Below are 16,188 nucleotides of genomic sequence, written 5' to 3'. Positions count from 1 at the left end.
AACCAGCCTGAGCAAGAGTAAGACCCTGTCTCTACTATAAATAGAAAGAAACTAATTGGCCAACTAATATATATAGAAAAAATTAGCCGGGCATGGTGGCTCATGCCTGTAGTCCCAGCTACTCGGGAGGCTGAGGCAGAAGGATTGCTTGAGCCCAGGAGTTTGAGGTTGCTGTGAGCTAGGCTGACACCACGGCACTCACTCTAGCCTAGGCAACAAAGCGAGACTCTGTCTCAAAAAAAAAAAAAAAAAAGAAAATGGAACATGAATATATCTAAGGAACTAGGAGAGCCAAGAAGAAATGAATTATAACACCAATAGTTAATACTTATTTCAGTTCTACTACACACCAGATATTGTAGTAAGTACTTTATAAATTTCACTGTTACGATACACTATTATTAAGGCCATCTTTCAACTGAGAACCTAATGCTCAGTAAGTTTAAAATGCCCAAGACTTTATTAAGTTGTCATGCTAAGATTCAAATCCAGCCAGTTTGACTCTAGATTCTCCACTTATAACCACCCTATGACACTGCTTCATTCTTCCTAGAGGATGCAACAAAGAAACAAAACAGCTGGAGATTAAGACTGAAAGAAATAATGTGACCATAATATAAAAGGCTGGGAAGCATATTAAACAATCTGTACTTTGTAGGCAAGAGGTAGTTATTGAAGAGTTGGGCAGGAGAAATGACAGATCAGATGTATGCCTTAGGAATAGAAATCAGGCAACAGCATATAATGCATGAACTGAAGAAGAACCTGGAGGCAAGAAGATCAATGTAAAAATGACAGTAATACTCTAGATCTGTCTTAGTCAGTTCCAGCTGCTGTAACAATTATTCCATAGACTGGGTGGCTTCAACAACAAACATTTATTTCTCACAGTTCTGGAGGCCAGAAAGTCCAAGATAAAGGTGCCAGCAGATCTGATGTCTAGTGAGGGCCCACTTCCTACTTTACACATGGCCATTTTCTCACTGTATCCCCACGTGGCAGAAAGCAGGGAGAACAAGCTCTCATGTCTCTATAAGGGCACTAATCCCACCATGATGAGGGCTCTTACACTCATGACCTCATTCCCTCCCAGAGGTCTCACTTAATACCATCATATTGGGGGTTAGTATTATAACCTATGGATTTTAGGGGAACTCAAACATTCAGTCCATAATAGGGTCAGAGATAATAAAGGGTGGTAGCCATGGGAAAAGGCAGGTATGAAAATATTTCGAAGACAGAAATAATAGGATATAGCAATAGACAGGGTTCTGGGCTAAAATAAAGGAAAGATCAAAAATGACAGCAAGGGAATAGTGATATCAATAACCCACATGGAGAAATCAAGGAGAGCTGACTCAGGTTTAAATAGGGTAACTATGAGCTGCCAATGAGCTGAAAGATGTCCAACAGACTGTTAGAAATAGTATGTATGACCAAAGTTTCAGAATAGGATGAAAAACCAGAGAAATCTGGTAACCATCTATTTCAAAGGGTTAAAATTGTGAACGCAGATAAAATTACCACAGAATAAAGAGGTTGAAGCCCAAGGGTTGAACCTCTTTGAAGCCCAAGGGAATGTGTACATTTAGAAGTCAAAAAGAAGATGAATCATTCCTGATATTACAATTAAGAGACAAGAACATTAAAAAGTATTATAATTTTTTATAGTCCATATGTTCCAAAAGTAGATATATGGAAGATGTTTTTTTAAATCCAAATTTAATTTCTTGAGATGAAATCAACAATGTGAGATGAAAATTACACTGGAAGATTAACAGAAGAATAGACATTGTATAAGAAAAGATTAAATAACCTTGAAGATAGAGCAATAGATATTACCCAGAGAAAAAAATAATTTAAAAAATGAAAGAGCATTAAATAGATGAGACAGCTTCAACCAGCCAAACTGGAGTCCTCAAATGACAGGAGAGAAGTGGGGCAGAAAAATGTGTGAAGAACGAATAGCCAAAAATTTTCCAAATTTGATGAAAACTATAAACTCCATGTAACCAAGAAGCTCAATGAACTCCAACACAAGGAACAGAAAGAAAACTACACCAAGACACATCATAATCAAAATATAGAAAAGTAGCCGGCAAAAAAGAGGCACATTATGTACAAAGGAACAAATATAACGAAAAAGGCAGATTTCGCATCAGAAACAATGTAAGAAGAAAGCAGAGCAACATCTTTAAAATACTGAAAGAAAAACTGTCAAGCTAGAAATCGATACCCAGTGAAAATATACAAATAGAAATATTTGTATATTAAGGAGTAATGAACAATTTCATGGGTGGTGGTGAGGGGTATGTTCACTATCTTGAATGTGATGATGGTTTCACCAGTTTATATACACCAAAACTTATCAAATTGTATACTTTAAATATGTACAATTTATTGTATGTCACAATACAGTTGTTTTTAAAAAGTCAACATTATGTTTACAGAAACAAAGAGAACACAGTTCTCAACTAAAAAGTACTAAAGTAATATATTAACCAAATGTAAAGTGTGAAGTCTTAATGGATTCTGATTTGGAAAAAATTATAAAAGGAATTCTTTAAAAAAATTATGGAATTCTGAATATGAACTGTATATTTGATAATACCATGGAATTATTGCTAATTATCTTAGATGGGATAGTCATAGTTTGGTTATATAGAAGAACATCCTTTTTCTTAGGAGATTCATGCGAAGCATTAGGAATGAAGTGTCATGATATCAGCAATTTACTTTCAAATTGCAGGTGGAGAATGTATATACGTGGAAAGAAAAAAGTAAATGCAGCAAAATGTTAATAACTATTGGCTCTAAGCAATGAGTACATGTATGCTCATTGTATTTTTCTTTCAATACTTTCTGCTTGAATTTTTTCATAATAAAACAGAGGAGAAAACTTAGCATATCTAGATGGAATAGTATCACAAACAAAATAAAATAACTAAGAAAAATATTTCCAACATATGACAAAAATAAGGCTGCTTTACTTTATATGCAAATAACTTTCAAATCTGGAAGAAAAATATGAATAATGCAGTTTTTTAAAGTAAGCAAAAAATCACAAAATGATAATTAACAGAAACTATGTAAATGAGTCCCCCAAAACTTTGAAAATATATTCAACTTGTCAAAATTAGAGAAATGCAAAACAAAGCAATGTGATACCATTTTTTACCTATCAGATGAACAAGTCTTTTTGTTCCTTTAATAAAAACTACCATTGGCAAGAAAAAACCAATAAAAACAAGTACTCTCGTACACTGCAGAATTATATATTAGGTCAACCTTTTGGATGGTAATTTGAAAAAAAAATCTATATTTGAATTTTAATTTAAAATGCAAATTTAACATGTGCATACTCTTTGATCTAGCAATTCTATTTCTAGGAATTTATACTATACATGAAAAGCCAGCAAACTTTGTCTTAAAGGAGGTATCCTCAAACTACGGCCCAAGGGCTACATGCAGGCCGCCTAGCACATTTATCCAGCGTCCAGGTGTTTTTGCCAACGCTGCCTGTCCCGGGCCCACAGTGCACTCTCTCCAACAGTCTGAGGGACAGTGAACTGGAACCCTTTTTAGAAAGTTTGAGGACCCCTGTCTTAAAGGTCACATAGGAAATTATTCTCAGCTTTGTGAGCCATAAGGCCTCTGTCACAACTATTCCACTCATCTACTCTAGTTTGAAAGTAGCTATACATATTATATAAGTGAATGGGTGTAGCTGTGTTCTAATACAATTTCATTTACAAAAACAGGTGCCCAACAATGGGCTCAGTTTGCTGATCCCTACCACACATTAAATTCTGAACAACACAAAGATACAGTTAATTGTAACACTTTGTAACAGCAGAAAACTGCAAATAACTATATATTAATAAAGCACTTAATTCATAACTAAACATTAATAGGGCATTTGATAATTCGTTGTAAATTAACACAATGAAATATTTACACAGATGTTTAAAAGAATGTGATCTATCTAAAAGTACAGGAAAAAAATCTCCAGGATAGGCCGGGCGCTGTGGCTCACGCCTGTAATCCTAGCTCTTGGGAGGCCGAGGCGGGCGGATTGCTCAAGGTCAGGAGTTCAAAACCAGCCTGAGCAAGAGCGAGACCCCGTCTCTACTATAAATAGAAAGAAATTAATTGGCCAACTGATATATATATAAAAAATTAGCCGGGCATGGTGGCGCATGCCTGTAGTCCCAGCTACCCGGGAGGCTGAGGCAGAAGGATCACTCGAGCCCAGGAGTTTGAGGTTGCTGTGAGCTAGGCTGACGCCACGGCACTCACTCTAGCCTGGACAACAAAGCGAGACTCTGTCTCAAAAAAAAAAAAAAAAATCTCCAGGATAAGTTATTAAGTGCAAAAAGACAAGATGAAGAACATTATATATAAGACACAGTGTATGAGGAGAAAAAAGAACACATATGTATTACATTTTCTTATTTTCTGTATGGATACATAAGAAACAGGAGTTTTATCTGGAGAGTTAGACTAATGGGTCAGAGCTGAAGAAAAGATTCTTAGTTTTTATTTTATAACCTTTTGAGTTTTTATCATGTGCATGTAACTTTTATAGCAAAATGAAATAATGAATTGGCATACAGTATTTCCTAAGTGTTATATGAATGAATAACTAGAGAGATTTTTATCAAATGGCTATATGGGGATAAAAGCCAATTCTGAAGCAACTACAGAGAAATGATGGTGAAAGAGTGGATCCAAGCAAAGGTAAACCATCTGCATCCAAGGTCAGGTTCCAAACTGCCTAAACCAGTATATAATGTTTCTCTTTGCCACATGACTGGTTCAGACTGCCAGCCCTAAGTCAAAGATCTGGAAGTGCTTTGGAAAATCTGCAAACATAATAGGGAATGAACAAGAGATTAATGAAAGCATTGTAGCTAATCAGCAAACTTCTGTGACTCTCAATATCATTACTTAAGTGGCAGGAAAGGGGAAGGCACAGACCTACCACACAATGGATGTTACCCAGAATTAGAGCAGAAGGCTGAGAAATATAATATTAGGACACTATCAAAGGTATCAGTGAAATTCCTAATTATAAATAAGTTTGAGACTAGATATAGACCTAGAAAGAGACGTAAGGAAATGAGGGAATAAGACAGCATCCCATGTATCTAGGGAGAAGAAAGAGAGTGTTAAAGGACCAGGCATAATAATGATGAGGGTAAACAGCATGTTGGTGAGTAGAACAAGGGTCACAGAGAGGGTTCTATCAACCAGAAGACTAGCTCTGCTTGTGAAATCTTGGCAGGAGAGCAATTCCTAATAATGATATCCTAAAAGAGCTGAAGTAGAGTATTGACCTGTTGTTGAAGTTGAGGTGGTCAAGAACAATAAGGCTCATGCTGGATGGGCCAACATGAATAACAATGAAGATAAAGTTTTCAATGACATGCTCAGTTCTCTTCCTTTCATCTTTGCTTGTGGTAAAGTTAGAAAAAGGGTGGTATAATTAGATGATATGATGTCAAAAGAGAAGAGGTTATATAATGATGCTGATAATGTTTAAAATCTCTGAGTTCAGCAAACCTAGGTTCCTATCCAGATGAGGCCAATTCTTAAAAATAGGCCCTTGAAGTAAGAGTTGCTTAACTTCTGTAGACACTGTTTTATCAACTAGAGTACTTACTTCAGATGGTTATGGTAAAGATTACTTGAGATAATGCATGTAAAATGTTAACCAGTACCTGGCACATGATAGTGAATAAATATTAGCTACTTTTCCTAACAATGGTCAAGAAGTAGCACTACAGAACAAAGTCCTATGCCAACTGCCCCTTTTTGCCTAATGAGTTAGAATAAAGAGACAAAGAAATAGAAAAAGGTATAGATACCTGTAAGGGATACCCTGTATCTGGGGAAAGACAGCTTTTACTCAAGGTGAAGCATCAGAAGGAGTGCTGGATGAATATAGAAGACATCTTCCTTTAAGTAAGTTACAACAGTAGAATGTGGAAATAGCAGAGTTACACCACAGATAAAATCAAACTGGGAGAAAAATCGGTCAACATAGTACAAAGGTAATATTGGCTGACCAGTGAAGAAAACTAGAAAAATTGGTACATTTCTAAATTTATTGATGCAAATTTACAGATTATGATCTCTTTCTCCAATATAACATGGGTAAAGTTTCACCATCATTTCAAATCATGGTAACCTAAAGTGCTACCAAAAATCTGGCTACTCTATATTTCAACATGCAAAAATTGGTAACAGTTTATTTTAATTTTCCAAAGTTTTTTTCTAATCCAAGTAACACATGTTCATCGTAGAAAACTGCAAAGTATGAAAAAGTATAAAGTCACAAGGGAAAACGTTAATCTCACTACTCAGAAATAATCACAACATTTTGCATAGCCTTTCCAATCTTTTGAATGCAGTTTTTCATATATCATAAGATTATATTGTATATTCACCATTGTGTCCTACTTTATCACATAATATTATGTCATAGCACTCTATTTGCTTTACTGCTAAGAGTTACTAAACTAACGGTGATAACTTTCTCTACAATCAGGCCTTTATGGCTTGGATCAAATTATTTTAGTAATATTCTCCTTATGTAATTTCACAAGTTTAAGATCAACTTCTAGTCCCAGGACCACATGCAACTTTTCAGAACTTCACGTGCAACCCTAGAAGCTAACGTAAAGGAGGAAAATGCTATTATATACTTGATTTATGCAACAAGTTATGCTGCTTTGAAAGTAGATTTCATACATATGAAAGGGACCATTAATTTAAAAAAATTAATTTTTTAAATTAAATTACTCCCATTTCTATAAATAGGAGTAATTTTCCCAATTTTTTAAATTAAATTACTCCCATTTCTATAAATAAAGCTGGTTAATTTTCCCATTCCACTTTTGGTCAGGTGGTAACTAAGATGACCTGACACCAGTTATTTATTCACGTACATGTTGGTGAGTTACTGACGACTAGAGAGGGCCTGCATCTGTGGATTTTTTTTCCCTCTATACAAAGAGGTCTGAAACTAAATTTAATCACTTTTTAAAATAAAATACAAATTTACTTTTATTAAATGGATGATGAAATAGTAATATATAGTTTGGTATTTCTCATTTATTGCCTTTTTGATGTTTTAAATATTCTGAAGTTAACAGATGTGCTACGGGCTGGAAACTTTTAGTTCTCATTTTTTAAAGAGTGACTTAGAGCCTTATATTATCATTGATATAACACAAACATCTTAAACATACTACAAAGACAAAAATCCCACAGAATTCAGAACACTAAATTATGTTACTATTTGAACATAGTTTTTTCTTAATGTCTCTAAACCCCAAACTTGCATGCAAATGTTTTCTATCCTTTAACACTACAATGTCAAAAAAGTTAACTAGTAGTAACTTTTTTTAGTTACTTTTATAAACTAAAATAAACAAAAAATTTAAAATAAATCCAAAGTAAAAACAATTGAAATGTTTTAAACATTTCACCACAAAAAAACTATTTAAAACTTATCATAAATCTATATTCTTACATCTTTGGGCCAAAGAAGCTAAAGTACAAGATCGTATGCCACGGCAGTCTAATCAGCATTAACGTAGGCCCTCTCCCTTGACAGTCTTAGGCCTCAGACTTTCACCACGAATTTTAAGAACTTTCATCTAACTCTACAAGGTACATCAATGGTTCATTACAATATCATTAGAACACCCTGTAAAACCACTAAACAGCAAATACATCTTCCTCAGGTAATCAAAACTGAAAGAATTATGCATTCATTTGAAAACTGGTGCTACCTTTAGAACTGTGGAAAACTAATCTATTTTTGTAAGTATCTCCAAAGTGGGTGACAGTTTTTTGTAGCTCAATATGTGTAGCTCAAATAGTGGTTACACTCAAGTTTGGCAGATTCTGTGTTTGTATCTTGTTACTGTGATTCTGTATCACCTGTTCTTTTGCATCACGTGGAGCCTGCCCCTCTCAAACTAGAAAATAATTCATAGGTTGTATTAAGAGGGAGAAATGGGGAACTGTTAAGAATTCAATTCCCAACTAGCTATTTTTTTAAAGCAAAAATTAGAAAAAACTAGTACTAAGGCTTTTTTGTTAATCCTGAGTAGAATTTTGCTAAATGGCATATCGTTGAAACTCTCAAAAACTTTTACAAGAAGATAACCACAGTGTCTCAACAAGTCAACCAATTTTCAATTAAAAAGGAAGCCTGGTGTGGTAGAAAGTGCAAGAATTAAGAAAAATCAAGGACTACTTTCTAGATCCTGCTGAGATATCCTAATTCACTTATCCAAAGGGCTTCAGCTTCCTCGTGTAAGAAATGACTGTATTAGATCTCTGTGGATCCAGGTCTAGCTCTAAACACTGCCTCTCCCTAAGTCCACAGTTAGATAGGTTCTGGCCACAATTTTGAGGACGCTGGATGTGTTTTGGTTAATAATTTGACAGAAGTGCCATTTTCAGGTAGCCATTTACAGAAAGAAGGGTAAGCCCGCCTCGCTGGCCAAGGGTGACTCAAACTTTGCTAGAACGACTTATCGCCTGGCTTGCACAGACACCATTTGTGTAAGACCATCCACCCGGTTAAGGTGGCTTGTTTAAACCAGGCCCTACTACCCAAGGGTGCGCCCATCCAGGGTGCACCCTGCGGGCGCTAGAAAGCCAGGGATCGCCGGGGAGAGTGCGGGGTTGCCCCCGGAGCTGCGCCCTCCAAATATCTCCAGAGCCCGTACTCCAAAGAAGCTTGCCCGGGTACTTCCTTCACCCCAGGCTCTTCTTCACCCTTTCCTAGGTCCCGAAAAGGACACAGAAGCTGCTGATCTGGAGGAAAGAAAGGCAGTGGGGAGAAGTAGTGGCGAGAGTGGCGGCCGCAGAAGAGGCCAGGCCGTTAGGACCAACCAAAATTATGTTTTTTAAGCCCCAATCCAACCGCAGCGCCTCCCATGAAAAGACCTCTTCGGCCGTCTGGGCACGAGAAGCAGGCGGCCACAGAAAGGACAAGGGGTAGGAGGCGCGAGGTTCTTACCCGCTGCAAGGCTGGCGGCTGGCGGCTGCAGCCGGCGGCTCCAGTACCGGAGGCCGGAGGCGGCCCCTCGGAGCCGCAAGGAGGCTGCCATGCTGCCTCCGCCCCGCCTCCCCGCGACGACCTCTGCCGCCTCCCGGCTGGCCCACAGACTGCGAGTGTGCGCAGCGCGGCGAGCGTGCACGGCCGCGGCGTGGGGCCGCGCGCGCGCACGCGCTCTCGCCAATTGTGGGGCGGGCGCCCATCCGCGAGGGGAGGAGCGAAGCGCCGAGAGGCGCGGCCCGGCGGAACAGGTCCCGTCAGTCCCATTACGGACGGGGAAGCTGACCAATCAGAACTCCCATATCCGCGGCTTACGTCGGACGCTCTGGCCACGCCCCCAAGCTCCCTCCTCAGTTACAGCCCGCGGGCAGGAGTCTCCTTTCTCCTTGTTTACCAAACTGAGGAGGGCGTGTGGGGGGCGTTGGCTGTCGCTCTCTACCGCCTCCTTGGAGCACGTGTCTCCCAGAACCGCCTCCTCGGAGGATTGTAACTACGTGTTTCCTTCTTGCACTGAAGGACAAAACTGACTCGGGGCTTGAAAACCAATCACAGAAATCTACCATGTGTATAATAACTTTTAAGTTCATTTGATTTTATTTAACTCAACGGTTTCTCAGTAAATTTGAAAATTAGTAGGAAAGCAAGTTGATAACATTACCTTTGAAGGGTAGAATTTCTAGGAATTGCACTATTCCAGGACATATTTCTCTAATGTTTGAAAATTAGCCTGAATCCATTTTGTAAACAAAATCTGAACTAAAATCCAAAAAGTAGTGTATATGTATGCATATGTGTTAGAGAGCCAGACATCTTATTCATTCTTCTGTCGGTGTTTGGTGTACGTATTTGAGTCTCTGAATCCCTTGGGGAAAATTGCAGAGCTTACCATCACCACTGACTCCACCAAAGGGTTGGAAGCCTTGAGCACACCAAAGCAAGACTTGCAACCTTTGGAAAAAACTAGTACAGAAGGAAAGAGAGTGAGTTGTACCTAGGGGAAATTGGAAGCCCAGGGTTCCTTTCTGCTACCACTACCCCCACCCCCAATTCACTTTATTTATTCATTTGTCTAGGGTTGTACTCACCAACCTTTTAATCTAAGTAACAGAATCAATAGATTTGACGCTGACTCTGTTTTTTTCTCTCTGCTCAGTAACCCATGGAGTTGGAAGCGGCTAAAGGGAAAGCAAAGGAATTGGATAATTTTTAAATGGGTTATGTCATAGTTCTGGGCAAACTAGCAGTGTTTCCAAGAACCAGTATAGAGTGCAAGGTCACCATGTGTAATTGGTAGAAAAATAATTCTCTTCTTTGGCTGTCTTTCCACACCAACCCTCTACCCCGCCCCCCCCCACAAAAAAAAAGGAGAAGAAGGAAAGGGAGGGAAAGAGGGAGGAAAACTCATTTCAGCTATTGGACAATCTCCTAGATTTGGTTCCCTATCCCTAATAAGACCGCTGGATAACAGACTTAAACCTAAGGTATGAAACTATTAGCACTCTAGAGGAAAAAGTTGGAAACACTCTCCTAGACATCGGTCTGGGCAAAGAGTTTATGAAGAAGTCCCCAAAGGCAATCACAGCAGCAACAAAAATAAATAAATGGGACATGATCAAACTACAAAGCTTCTGCACAGCCAAAGAAATAGTCATGAAAGTAAACAGACAACCTACAGAATGGGAGAAAATTTTTGCATTCTATGCATCCGATAAGGGACTGATAACTAGAATATACTTAGAACTCACGAAAATCAGGAAGAAAAAATCAAATAACCCCATTAAAAAGTGGGCAAAGGACTTGAACAGAAACTTTTCTAAAGAAGACAGAAGAATGGCCAACAAACATATGAAAAAATGCTCAACATCTCTAATCATCAGGGAAATGCAAATCAAAACCACAATGAGAGGGCCGGGCGCTGTGGCTCACGCCTGTAATCCTAGCTCTTGGGAGGCCGAGGCGGGCGGATTGCTCAAGGTCAGGAGTTCAAAACCAGCCTGAGCAAGAGCGAGACCCCGTCTCTACTATAAATAGAAAGAAATTAATTGGCCAACTGATATATATAGAAAAAATTAGCCGGGCATGGTGGCGCATGCCTGTAGTCCCAGCTACCCGGGAGGCTGAGGCAGAAGGATCACTCGAGCCCAGGAGTTTGAGGTTGCTGTGAGCCAGGCTGACGCCACGGCACTCACTCTAGCCTGGGCAACAAAGTGAGACTCTGTCTCAAAAAAAAAAAAAAAAAAAAAAAAAAACACAATGAGATATCACTTAACCCCAGTGAGAATGGCCTTTATCAAAAAATCTCCTACACTGCTGGTGGGACTGCAAACTAGTTCAACCTCTGTGGAAAGCAATATGGAGATACCTTAAAGCGATACAAGTGAATCTACCATTTGATCCAGCAATCCCATTGCTGGGCATCTACCCAAATGATCCAATGACACTCTGCAAAAAAGACACTGCACTCGAATGTTTATAGCAGCACAATTCATAATTGCAAGGCTGTGGAAACAGCCCAAGTGCCCATCAATCCAAGAATGGATTAATAAAATGTGGTATATGTATACCATGGAGTACTATTCAGCTCTAAGAAACAATGGTGATATAGCACATCTTATATTTTCCTGGTTAGAGCTGGAACCCATACTACTAAGTGAAGTATCCCAAGAATGGAAAAACAAGCACCAGATATATTCTCCAGCAAACTGGTATTAACTGAGTAGCACCTAAGTGGACACATAGGTACTACAGTAATAGGGTATTGGGCAGGTGGGAGGGGGGAGGGGGGCGGGTATATACATACATAATGAGTGAGATGTGCACCATCTGGGGGATGGTCATGATGGAGACTCAGACTTTTGGGGGGAGGGGAGGAAATGGGCATTTATTGAAACCTTAAAATCTGTACCCCCATAATATGCCAAAATAAAAAAAAAAAAAAAGACTGTTAATTGGCTGGGAGCATTTCCTATCAGTTCCTCTACTCTTGATTTCCTTAGGTTTTAGCTGGAATAGACCTCCTGCAACCAATAAATGTGGCCCTACAGGTTTCTATAATTAACTGCTGAAGTGCAGTCTGCCTTTCAACTATGTCAACCTACATATAACAGGGCTATTTACAACACAGGACAACACATCAATTGATCTCCCCAGCTCTTAGAGAGTTTATATCCCAGTCCTCTTGAAATTTTATATCCAATCAGATTGCTTTTGTCATTTTTATTGTAAGCTACTGTTTTTGTTTCTCTAGGTTGTTTATGGGGCTCTTTCCTTGAAAATGAGTATTTCTTTACAAAAGGCTGCCTCCTGTCAACAGCGTTCTCCTAGGACTACAAGGGAAGAAAAAAGGAAGGGGCTCAAAAGGAGAAAGCAGAGTTAAAGCTGGGCATGAGATATTTTCATTTTAATTTTTTTTAACTGATGATGATAGCTTTGAAAACGGAATGGTATTGAGAGTGTGATTCCTCTTGCTTAACCGTGACCAGAGGATTTCACAATTTCTCCATGTCTCTGTATCATGTAGGCTAATGTCTCCTCCTAGCCACCGTATATTGATTCATAAATTAAAAAATTTTCATAGAAGGTTTCTCATAAGCATTATGACTTTTTTTAGTAATTCTTACTATTTCAAGGTACTTGTAAATATTATTGTATTGGCAAAGGCAGTGACTGCCTATGACTACCTTCTTTTATTTGATTGTCTTTCTGATAGCTTTGCTTGAAAGGCACTGCAATTCCTTTCTACACCTTTGCCATACCTGTTTGAAATTTTCAATGCCTTGTAGTGGCCCATGACTTCTGCTTCTGGAAGATGGAGACGATACATTTTTTTCTATTCCTCCCACTAAGTCCAACTGAAAACTGTGGACATTATATGTAAAACAAACATAAGGAGACTGAACAGTGGAGGTAAGAAGTCGTACTGGCTAGTGACTTCAGGACTCAAAGAGGAACACAGTGGTAAGTGCCTTGGGTTTTCATTTAGCCTTATATGTCCCAAAGTGAGGATTGGAGAAGCCAAAAACCAGAAACCCAAAAACACCAAGAGTCATTGACAAAAAAATGCCACAATAAAAGGTGCTCTATCTAGCCAAAAGATGAAAAAGGGAAAGCCTAGCAAGATAGTAAACATTTAGAAGATAACTGCTCTACAGTAGACAAACAATACATACATGAACACACACACATACACACACACGCACACACTGTGGTCCCACCCCCACAAAGCAAAGGCCAAGTGGAAAGCATAGACTTTCACACACTAAATAAAAAATCAGCCATCATACTCAAAACCCAGGAAGATCTCAAGCTGAATGAAAAAAGACAATCAATCGATGCCAACACCAATATGACAAATTAAAATTATCTGGCAAAGATCATGAAAGCAGCCATCAGAAAAATATTTCAATTAAGACATGCTTGATGGTTTGGCATGAAACAGGTTTTGTGAAATAAAGAATAAAGAAAAGTAAATTATTTTTAGTAAAAAAAAAAAAAAAGACATGCTTGAAATAAATGAAAAAATAATCTCAGAAAAGAAATAGAAAGTATCAGCAAAGAAACAGAAAATATAAAGAAGAAATAAATGGAAATTTTAGAACTACAAAATGCAAGAAATGAAATTTTCAGACTCAGTGAATGAGCTCAATAGAATAGAGAAAAGAATCACTGAACTGGAAAATAGAACAATAGCAATTACCCATTCTAAACTACAGAGAGAAAATAGACTGGGGGTTTGTGGCATAACCGTAACAAAATATCCAACATTCCTGTTATCAGAATCTGGGAAGGAGAGGAAAAAGACTTTGTCAGCAGGCATACTCTACCTAATTGTTTGTATCCCTGTTCCCAAGATATTACTCTTATTTACTCACCTCCCTCATAATAAGTTTCTATCTCCCTTGCCTAGATCACTCTGAGTTCCCCAGGTTCTCTCTCTCCTTCTTTCTTCCTTCTTTTCTTTCCTTGATTTCTTTTCCACAAGTTCTAATATCCCTTCTCTACTCCCCACTTTTTAAGACTCAACTTAAATGACCTTCCTCAAAAAATATTTTTCTGGGTAATATGTAAGCAGTCATGAAAATAATTCAGTCTGATTAAGAAACTATATCTAAAGTCGCCTTCAAAAACTGTATCACTTAGCATGAGGTTTGGCTAAATGAAATAGAAAGTCCAAATGATAGCAATTTGTTTTTTCCTTGAAGAAAATAAGTCTGAATGTAGGTGTACCAGGGCCAGCATGGAAACACTGAGTTATTAAAAATCCAGGCTTCTGTTTTTATTTTATTTCTGGCACTGTTTTCTACCCTCATGATTACTTCATGACCAAAGATGGCTGCTAGTGGTCCAGCCATCTTGTCTGAATCCCAGGCAAGACTAAGAGTAGGGGGAAAGCTAAAGGAAAGGAATGTGCCAGCAGACTCTTCTCATTTCCAGAAGGCTTCCTGTAAGTAACATACTACAACTGCCCTTCCCACTATCTAGAACTTAGTCCTTTAGCCATACTCAGCTGCAAAAAACAATATTAGAAATGTAGATGGGGGCGGGGGGAAGAGGAGTGGATTTGGATAAGCATGACAAGTTTTTGCTTTAGGAAGTTTCTAAAATGTTGTGGAGTATAAAACATAGATAATTGAATTGTGTCCCAGTCGAGAGTGTATCTAAGTATGTATTATTACATTTATTTAAATGGATTAGAGTTGGAGACATTAGTATGAACTAATGTTTAACTTAATATAGATACAGATGGTTATATATATTAATATTTATCAATATGTATATATATATATATATATATATAGGATTGTATACACACATATATGTCCATGCTCTGTCCTATGAGGGAACCTAGAAGCAATGATACTCCAGTAACAACAAGCATACCTAGTATTGTGTATTTTACAGTTTCATATGTCTGCCTTTGACTATGGTCAACAATTATCTAACCTTGTAAATATGGATTATAAAAGATTATTAAATATTATAAATCTGTTGATTCTGTCAATAATTAAGATTATACAATCTAATTTTTATCCATAGTTAATTTATTTACCATATGGTCTTCAACATGCACATTCAATATAAACATTTAATCAAGTTAATTAATTATATTCCTTTGTTTCCATCTTATAAAACATATCTATTAATAAACATGTTAATGCTTATAAATACTATAGAGCAATATACTACATAGTTTCTAACATGACATGATGGGAACAAGACTGAGTCTTACCTCTTTCAATGATGTCTATGGTGTAAAGGTGTTAAAAATTTACAGAAATCTCCATTAAATTTCATCTTGATCATTTTGTTCCTCAATCACAGACCTGAAGTTCCATAACCTCTGAAAAAGGAAAAATTCACAATATGCTTACTTTTTTGCTAGTTACTTAACATAGTAGGAAGACTTAACAACATTAGAAAGGGATGTATACAAATGATGACTACTTTAATTCTAATAAAGACAGTATATTAAGTCAGTCTTCATGTCACCAGTTGTCTTAGTCTGTTTTGTGCTGGTATAACATAATGCCACAGATGGGAAAATTTATAAAAAACAGAAAATTATTTCTCACCCTTCTGGGGTCTGGGAAGTTCAAGATTAAAACACAAACAGCCTTACAAAAAAAAAAAAAATATATATATATATAAATGGCCAGGCATGGTGGCTCACACCTGTAATCCTAGCACTCTGGGAGGCCAAAGTGGGTGGATAATTTGAGCTCAAGAGACCAGCCTGAGCAAGAGCGAGACCCTGTCTCTACTAAAAATAGAAAGAAATTAGCTGGACAACTGAAAAAAAAAAATATATATATACACATATATATATAAATTAGCCAGGCATGGTGGCACGTGTCTGTAGTCCCAGCTACTTAGGAGGCTGAAGCAGGAGGATTGCTTGAGCCCAGGAGTTTGAGGTTGCTGTGAGCTAGGCTGACGCCATGGCACTCTAACCCAGGCAAAAAAGTGAAACTGTGTCTCAAAAATAAAAAAAAAATAAAACAGACACTAGCATCTTGTGTGGGCCTTCTGGCTGTGTCCCCACAAGGCAGAAGAGTGAAAGATGGCAGTCCTACTCCCACAAGCCCTTTTAATAATGGCATGAATCC

General features: G+C 37.9%; 1 protein-coding gene across 1 annotated transcript in view; it reads right to left on the bottom strand.

Moving 5' to 3' along the window:
• HIBADH (3-hydroxyisobutyrate dehydrogenase) overlaps positions 1-9,261 on the bottom strand; it is a 110,688-nt gene extending 101,427 nt beyond the window's left edge. The window contains exon 1 of the mRNA XM_012773387.3: positions 9,044-9,261. Within this exon, the coding sequence (XP_012628841.1) occupies positions 9,044-9,134 (91 nt within the window). The 5' untranslated portion in view covers positions 9,135-9,261. The remainder of the gene's footprint in view (positions 1-9,043) is intronic.
• Positions 9,262-16,188: the final 6,927 nt, after the last annotated feature.

This window comes from Microcebus murinus, chromosome 9 (assembly GCF_040939455.1).
Source record: "Microcebus murinus isolate Inina chromosome 9, M.murinus_Inina_mat1.0, whole genome shotgun sequence".
Taxonomy (NCBI): domain Eukaryota; kingdom Metazoa; phylum Chordata; class Mammalia; order Primates; family Cheirogaleidae; genus Microcebus; species Microcebus murinus.
The sequence above is the reverse complement of the archived record's forward strand: the minus strand, read 5'-3'. Positions and strand labels throughout refer to the sequence as shown.